Raw genomic sequence first — 9,006 nt, forward strand, 5'->3', positions numbered from 1 at the left:
GGCACAGGAAGTGGGGTTCCTGCAGGTGAGGTCGCATGCTTCAAATGGATCAGTGATGCATGACGACTGAATGCACACGGATACCACGATTACTGACAATCACACACATACACACGCACACGCACACACACACACACACACACACACACACACACACACACACTCGCACCTCATTAACACCAGCCTGGTGCAAGGAAGCTCAAATTTGACAGATTTAAACAGAATGAATAACACACCCCTTTATATCTTGATTAGATTATTACTTTTATTTTTTATATATATGTGTGTATATTTTATTAAATGAGTTTTTCTCCCTAGCCTATAACCGCGAGCCGGCGGCCGTTGACTGTTGGACAAGTCACACTTCCTTTCCTCACCCCACCAAATTACATCCTTTAAGTGCATCTGTCTCTTGTTCTTCTCTCTTACAAAAGACTGTTTTGTCTGCCTCTTTTGTCCTCGCTTGACGTGTGACATATACTGGATAAAGCCGACAGAGTTCTGTGCTTTCCTCACAGGCGTTTCTGTAGCTAAATTCAGCTCAGAGAATTGAGAGGCATTGAGAGGAGGGATAACAATGTTGTCACCACAACAAGCATGAATTAAATCATCTCTGTCGCCAGCTTGGTAACTGATATTATCACGGCCGCAGTAATCCCGGTAGAAAAGCGTGTGTCGGATGAGCGACGGCGACTATAAGGTGCTTTTTTTTTTTGCTTTTTCTCACAGACTGAAGCCACTGTGGAGACTAAAGTACAACAAATTAATAGTAAGCCTTTAGTTCTACTCACTAATCTAACCTCTGAATGCCGTTACAGGGAAACAATCAACCTTAGAGCGTTTACTGTTTACTGCTGTATCAAGCCTCCTTGTCGCTCGTCGCTCTCGTTTTACCACCGGAGCGACCCGCAAATGTAAAACGCAAGTGTAAACATATATTCAAATAATAAGACATTATTATTACTCTCAGCTTTTACAGTATGAACATTGGGTTAGCATCGTGTGATTTCTTCGGAACGAACGTTGACGGCTTGCATTGTAGTGCTTGATTTATGTGTTTTTTGGAACGATTAACCTTTTAGTTTTTTTTTTAAAAATAGCAGGATGGCTAAAGTTTTGTCTACGCCAATTATCGTACATCTCTCTCTCTTTCTCTTTCTCTCTCTTTCTCTCTCTCTCTCTCTCTCTCTGTTTTGTTAACTATGCGGAATAAAGATCGGTCAGATCTTTGACTTGTGTGGCTCAGGTTCAGCTCATTTCCCAGGGTTAAATCCATTATCCGAATGAAGGAACGAGTGGAAGGCTTTGGGTATGTAGATATACGACCATCCCAGCCTTGAGCTGACCCATCACGATGCTATAAATAGAGAGAACGCAGGGCTCAGGCCTCCGCCATGGCATTGCTGCCTGCTCCAGTGCAAAACAAGCATTCACAGACACACATACAGTACACACTTTCTTTTTCATGCTCTTTCAAATGTCTGGAATAGGCAGTACACACACACACACACACACACACACACACACACACACACACACACTTCAACATGAATAGACTCATCCCACACCTTTCGTGCACTTGATTGTTCTTGGTACAGAAGCGTGATAGTGAAGGCCCAGCTGCTCGCATTGTTCCAACTTGCCAAGCCTCATTAATGCTGAGAGCGATAAGCTGCGAAGGACGAGTAGTGCTCCTCCTGCAGCAGCAGCGAGAAGAAAAGGTATGTTCTCTGCTCGCTCCGTCTTTCCCTCCTCCCTCTGCCATTCTCAGCTTTGTTTAGCAACAATCCCAGCTATCAGAAAGCTTAATGTCTAATTGCTATCAACAGCTTTACTGTGGTTGTTGACAAAACAACAACTGTCTGGCAAAAAAAAAAAAAAAAGTGTAATTCTCGACAAGCTCTTGGAGTCTTTCTCCTTTCTCGCACTCTTTCGTGCTTGTTTACTTCGGTTTTAAAAACTGGAAGAAACTTTTAGTCTATAGTTCAAGTGCTTCCTTGGTTTTAATCAGAACCGCAGCTGAGACTATTTCCTTTAAGCTAGCAAGCCTCCGAATCGCACTTTCGCTCTTCTCGGCATTTTCAAGTGTATTTATAAGTCTGAGAAACGATAAAGTCACGTTCAAGCGTCGATATAAATGATCCGACGGCAATAACGATCACATCGTGAGTAGAAAGAAGTAAATATTAGTAAATAAGACATGTCCATAAGACGTATCCAACTAGCATTCACGGAGAAGCATGGAGGGAATGCGGGCTCGAACTTGTACGGCAGACACTCCACATAATCTGAGACTAATCCTAAATTCATTAGAAACATGTCATTTACAGCATTTAGCAGACACCCTTATCCAGAGTGACTTACAACTGAGGGTTAAGGGCCTTACTCAGGGGCCCAGCAGTGGCGGCTTGGTGGACCTGGGGTTCGAGCCCGTGACCTTCCGATCAGAAGCCCAATACCTTAACCACTGAGCTACCACATCCCACATATCGTCTATCTATAAAAACAATGTAATGACAAACCCCGAGTGTTTTACTTATTCTATTCTTGCTAGCGATGCTACTGTCATGCTTATTCCAGCCTAGGAAGATCCCTCAACCTCAACCGTCCACGTTCTTGAAAAAACGTATGATCATCCTAACTCCCATTTCCTGTGGGAAAACTAAGGGTCTGGAAACCTGTAAAAAGGCAGTGAAGTGCAGATGGAAGGTGTTAAGTTGGTAGGGCTGGACCGGTGTGCAAGTAATTTAGTGCACACTCGTTACTTAGCATACAGCTGGTTCTCCACTTGCTAAGTGCTGAGGGCTTGGCTCGGTGCCACTACATTCTTTTGTGACTGTACATACCTGGAGCTGAAGAGGATTGAGTCCTGACGCGGCGGCAGCTGCCATTGTGGAAGGAATGAACTGCACCGGGTAGTTATCACCTGTTGAAGGAAAAGAACAGGGTGGTGGGTGGAGGTGGAGGTGGAGGGGGGGACACACACAATACGCACAGGTTGAGACAATGAACGGCTGAGGCAAGTGCCAACACAGTTCCCGTGGGCTTGCCTGCACCCAGCCTCGGCACCCGGCCCAAACATCTGCTCTCACAAAAGAGTCAGCTGGCTACAGACACGTGGGATTTACTCGAGAATGTCTTTCAATCTGAATTCTTCTTGTTCATTTTTGTCTTTTCTTTACCTTTCTCTTCTCTCTCTCTCTCTCTCTCTCTCTCTCTCTCTCTCTCTCTCTCTCTTGCTGTGTGTTTCTCGACTTTGTGTTCATGATGCTTTTTGTTCAGTTGCTTCAGAATATCTGGTAATTTTCCTGTAGATAATTGTATACAGATCGTGTCTATTCAAGCACTTGACATGACTTTAGGCATATTTCCGTATTGTTCTCCATGTCATGGTGTGTTTTTGATAGAGTTCTGGTATGGTGGGAAAAACACTCGCACACAAAGGTAAATGCAAAGCAGAACGGTAAAAATAATAAAGCTGCATACCCCAGACAAGGGTATGTCGAAAATGTCTAAGTGTCTGAGACTGATCTGGATAGTGAGTGTGAAACGTGCATGGTGTATTTCACTGTGCGGCTGGGGGACATAACCCTGTCTCTGGCTTTGTCCGGTGCAGCAGCAGACAGGAGAAATTCTGATGGAGATTTGACTGAAGCGTGCCTATAGACGGAAATTGGCTCTGGTTCAGACCCCACTTCTGCCTGTCACTTCTTCTCACTAACATATGGTGCCATTAAAGCCACAGGCATGGGGGTAAATGTATATACACTCGCCCTCACTCACTCACTCGCTTTTCAATCTTGTCCAGCACAGCACATTGTGATACAGCCAGGAAATTCAATCCCGGCCTGTGGCCGAGGAGAATAAAGCATGCAATTGAAGTGATTTCAAATAGTGCCATTAGAGGGGTAGAGTGGGCGTCATTACTGCTTGAGCTAGCGCTAGCTCACTTTCTCTCCAGCCCTCCTTTTCTCTCCTTCATTTTCCCCCAGGGTGGATGTCAAGGACCTGAGATGTCATGTGAGTCCCAGGCAGTTCAAGTGCCAGCCAAAGATGTGGAGCCAGAGCTGGATGCTGAGAGATGTAGGGATTCTTGTGGGTGGCTGGTGGACACTCCAGTCACCTTGGCAAGCTTCCAGAATGTTGTCTGTCTGTCGGTCTGTCTGTCTGGGAAAGGGAATCTGGTTTTATATACACCACTCCCCCCGTCAAACTCTCCAAGCCATTTCCGTCTCTCTCAGGCTACCACCTGGCCAACGCGGTGCCAACCTAGGCTCAAGCACAGGGTTCCTTAGTGGGATCTTATTATGTCACCATGGAGCCCTGGGGGATTAAATGGACACCTCAAATACTGGAAAGATTCAGTGCCAGAGTGCCGCCATAACAGCAAAACAGCAAGGAGAGTAGATCTAATGATATTATGGGGAAAGCATGACAGTAAGAGGACTCACTTTTCTTAACCGGTGTACCTTTGTAATTTCCCTCTGATAACATCAAATCAAGTTTCCTTAAAAAAAAAAAAAAAACCTTCGAGCACAAAAGGAAAAACTGTTCCTGCTTTAATCACAATACTTCTCTGTCTTCCCTTTGTGAAGAACATAGTGGAAAAAGGAGTCCGGGGTGAATAACGGTCTCATAAAGGCATTGCTGGAGAGCTGTGTAGTGGATTTTGTTTCATTCAGGTATCGCAGCATAAATTCTACCTCCGATTTGGGCTGTCAGCTTGGGACAAGGCCTTGTTGAAGAGAATTACCCCAAGAGACAACCGGGGCAACACTTCTATGGCCTACAGGAGGAGAAAAAAACTGCTGCGCTAATGACAAAAAATGAACGGATGGGAAAGAGCGTCTCTATTTTCCCTCCACCTGATATTTAGAACCTGGCAGAAGGAGCAGTTCTTCTAAACCACAGCTCGCTCACAGCAATAGTTAGCTTTGTTTTGCTAAAAAAGATTTATGACCCTAACCCCTAACCCTAACCCATAACCCTAACCCTAACCCTTACCCGAGTTCAATTCTGCTTGTTTGTTCAGGCCAGATCTGAACTTTTTTTTTTTAACATTCCATTAACCATGAAATATGCACAGATTGCTCAGCGGTTTGTACAGTTACCCGAGCATTTTTTACGACTCGGATCATGAGTAAATGAGCAGAGTATGATGCTGATACCACCAGCAGTATCCATGCATCCCTAGTTAAAACAAATACATAAAGAATCAATTAATGATCCACAGAAACACAGCTTGAATTTCTAATGCGACGACCCTCTCGATAGCCATGTCCCTCCTACCCGCTGGGTCTGTCTCTTCCATTGTACCCTCGACACAATCTGAGGACTTCATGAAGAATATCTGCGTCTCAGATGGTAGTATCGGTTGCATCTTTATGTCTACACACAGCAGTGTACCCCCTGTTCTCCACTCGTCTCCACGTGTAAAAGGACGGGATAAAATACCCAGGTCATTAGGCACAGTGTGAAAGAAAGTGAAGCACTGAAGCTACACAGCTGGGTTGAAGGTCATCAGCACCGGACCTTCACTGAGACCTCAACGCTGGGCTGAATGCTCCTCACATGGGGCGGCAGAAACATCAGCAGGAGCTTTTCATCAGCCTCGTGAGATCACGCTATCGTGTAGCGAGCCGTGTCGGGTGTCAACGATCTGGTCACTTTCTTTCTAGACTTTTTCCTTCTCTGTTCTGCTTTATAAACTTATGAATAATTCAGGTGCTCCATGCACACAAAAGATTTCATTATCGCTTCTGTTATTTGTAGTGGAACAAAAAAAAAAATACTTGCAGTGTCAAACATATTAAAAAATCAAACGGGGAAAAGAATCCCCTCAGGCTCTTTGTTCAGCCTGTCATGCCTCTTTAGTTTCAAAATAGCTGACTTTCTTTTTCATCGCTCACCTTTATAGTTAATTTATTAGATGGTTTACCACACCTAATAATATTCTGCCTTTCACCTGCCGTCTACCGATCCTTTTATCCCGACTCTGATCTCTTTACTCTACGTTTCTCCTTTTGATCTGATGCTTACGACTAATGTGTTTTTCACAGCATCTATTACAGGCCAAATTAGACACAGCCTTCTGATGGCCAACCTGACAAGAGAAACTTCCTGATTTTTTTTTTCTTTCTCATTCTCTCTTTATCCCTGTTCTTCATTTCAATTTCCAATTCATCCCCCAGGTCTGCAGATATATGTACAGTACAGGCAGCTCAGCAAGGGGAAAAGAAATAAAGGTAAAATTCTTGCTTCAGCGTTTTATCGCTCTCGCCGATCTAATAGTCGCTAGTCGACGGAAGAAAGAGTGATGAAACGATACACCCGCAGACCTGTGATTCGCTGAACACATCCTCACGACCTGACAGGATTTAGCTTCTTTTTTTTTTTTTTAATCGCACAAAGCAAAATTACACAAGGTGTTCGAGAACAATGAGGGATTGGGTGGAGGGTCAGCGGCCTGGCAGGGAGTCAGTGTGCATGTTGTAGCAATTTCCTGCAAATTTGTTTTCAGATTTGGAATGCTTGCGTGAGGAGCAATTCTCTTTTTCACAAAAGGTGAAAGAGAACGTGCCAGAACAGGTAGGAGATGCAAAGCTCCCAGAGGCTGTACACCCTGCAGGGGCAACAGTACACTCGTGAGCAGGTTCCCATTCTCGCGGCGCTACACTAAATCGACGACGGAGCATTCCTCTAAGCGTTCCTCACAAACCTTTTGACCCGTGCGAGGTAGGAGAAGATGATGAGAAACTTCTCCGGTGTGCCTTTTAATAACAATTAAGTTCAATGGTTTAGATCGAGGCTGGATCTACATTCATCCATGGATAATTTAAGATGCTGTTAATATCCTGTAGATAGCAGATTCCTGGACGGTGAAATAGAGACACTTTCATGCTGATGTACTGATTACATTCCATCCTGTGTAGATCCCGTATGCATTAATTTCCAAGCCTTATTCTGTTCTGGGGGTTGGTGGAAAACTTTGCTGAGAGGTACAGTAGATACACCCATGTATTTATACATATATCGAAGGAGCTCCAGAGGAACTTTAAGTTCCTCGTTGGTCCTTGTCTGGATATTGCAGTGAATATACCACCATTGTTTTGATGGCTTTAGAAGACTTTTGGCTTTTTTGCCATTTTGGCTTCAACTCGAGCATCAACTTCTATCACTAAAGTGTAAACATCACCCTGACTGGTCGCATCGATGTCTGGCAGGCCAGCAGATGCTCTCATTGCAACCGCAAAAGCTCTCCAGAGAGTGGTGAGAACAGCATCGAACATCACAGCCTACAAACTGGCAGCCTTAAAGGACATCTACCGGTCGTGATGCCCGAGCAAGGAGTACCAAATTACAACAGACTGCACACTCATTTCCCTGGCTGCCATCTGGCATGTAGCAATGGAGCTATTACTAACAAGCAGGACAGTTTTTAGACCAACCTTTAGTAAAGTTATTGATTTTTTTTTCTTCTTAAGAATTAGTGTCACACAAACACTTTGGTTCATTAGTGGTCCTAGTTTGGTCGCATGCCATCTAGACATGGAGTAAAGGGAGAGTGTACTGATACACAGTGACCTGTCTGGTATGTGGACCCGTTTAAATGGCTTGAAAGAACGAGACTCAGATCTGTTCACCTTGAAAAGGAATGAAATGAACTAATGTTCTTTAACGGTGGACATTTTGATTGCATCCGAACCGACTGGTAAAGCGACAAACAGTGAAATCGTGTGTACAGGACACAAGACTGCGATGTGCTGCAAATGCAGAACAAATGAAACATATCTCTGTTTTTTTTTTTTTTTTTTGGTGATTCTTTTTATCCTGAATTCTTCAACAGCTTTCCTAACAAACCTAGATTTTTATCTGTCCTGTCTTACCTGACCGACGGTTGCTAAAGTGATGGATTTTATTTCAGGTTTTTCACGTTATTTCTTGACACAAAAAAGTCAGAGAAGGAATTTATCCAAATAATTTTGCACAGACAGAGCAATAAAGATGCAGACAATAAAGAGCCGGATCATGAGAGGGAGCTCCTACCTGGCTTGTAGGACATGCCTGGAGGGAAGAGGAAGCCCTGCTGGGCGGCGGCGGCTGCGGCCAGTGTGCGCTGGTCGTGTGGAAAAATGGGGATCATGAGAGGAGGCATGTGACCCTGGACCTGCTGAACACAGAGAGAAAAGAGATCACACGAAGGCCTAACGTTGTCTGACAGCCAACATACCCCCCCTGCCTTGTTCTCCACTTCAGCTGCACAATACACGCACCTAATACCCGCCACTCACACGGAAAGATTTGGACTTGAACACACACACACACACACACACGCACACACAAAGCCACAGGAGATAAACGGGTTAAACAGCACTGGCTTCACGTCTGCTCTTTAATCTACTGAAGTGGAAAAGACTGGATTCATTGTGAATTTTTTTCTTTTCTTTTTTTAACCTGCAGAGGGACCGTCATATATTTTTATTCCTTTTATAGACCAGACTTTACTCGTAAAGTGTTAAGGTTGAAGCGTGAGAATCTTAGAGCACCTTGGGGGGAAACGACAAAATGTCACAACTGCAACTTCCTAAAGCGAACCAGCCTTCGTCGACCCGTGAGCGAGGTTCTCTTCGGCTGAAGCGCACCCTCAGGACGAGATCGTTCGCGCACGGAAGACAGGAAAAGACCCTGGCAGATATTTCAGGCTCATTGTATAATATTATATTTTAAGATAATTTATATAGACAATAAAAGTGCAGGCATTCCCATAAATTAAAAAAAAAAAAAACACAGCTGGTTTTTAGCACTGAAACTGAAAAGCGTAGAAGCTCCTGTCCTGTTTGAGGTATTTTCATTTTTAATAGGACTCAACGCCGGCCCATTAACCATCGAGATGTCTTCTCTGTTCTGTTGTTAACCTTCAACATCTTCATCCTCGACTTTCCGCTAACCTGCCATCACACGCTACATCAGGAGATCATTGTGTGTGTGTGTGTGTGTGTGTGTGTG

At 44.2% G+C, this 9,006-nt stretch overlaps 1 protein-coding gene across 3 annotated transcripts in view; it reads right to left on the reverse strand.

Annotated features, from left to right (window-relative positions):
• The window catches only part of sox6 (SRY-box transcription factor 6), a 72,269-nt gene that overhangs the window by 45,971 nt on the left and 17,292 nt on the right, over positions 1-9,006 (reverse strand). For 2 of the 3 annotated variants that reach the window (XM_047809957.1, XM_047809959.1), the window contains exons 2-3: positions 8,047-8,167; positions 2,847-2,926 (exon numbers count right to left, since the gene is read on the reverse strand). In XM_047809957.1, coding sequence (XP_047665913.1) covers positions 2,847-2,926; positions 8,047-8,155 — 189 coding nt within the window. In that variant the 5' untranslated portion in view covers positions 8,156-8,167. Of the gene's footprint in view, positions 1-2,846; positions 2,927-8,046; positions 8,171-9,006 lie in introns of all 3 variants that reach the window. The other variant, XM_047809958.1, reaches the window with a different exon arrangement.

This window comes from Tachysurus fulvidraco, chromosome 2, assembly GCF_022655615.1.
Source record: "Tachysurus fulvidraco isolate hzauxx_2018 chromosome 2, HZAU_PFXX_2.0, whole genome shotgun sequence".
NCBI classification, from domain to species: domain Eukaryota; kingdom Metazoa; phylum Chordata; class Actinopteri; order Siluriformes; family Bagridae; genus Tachysurus; species Tachysurus fulvidraco.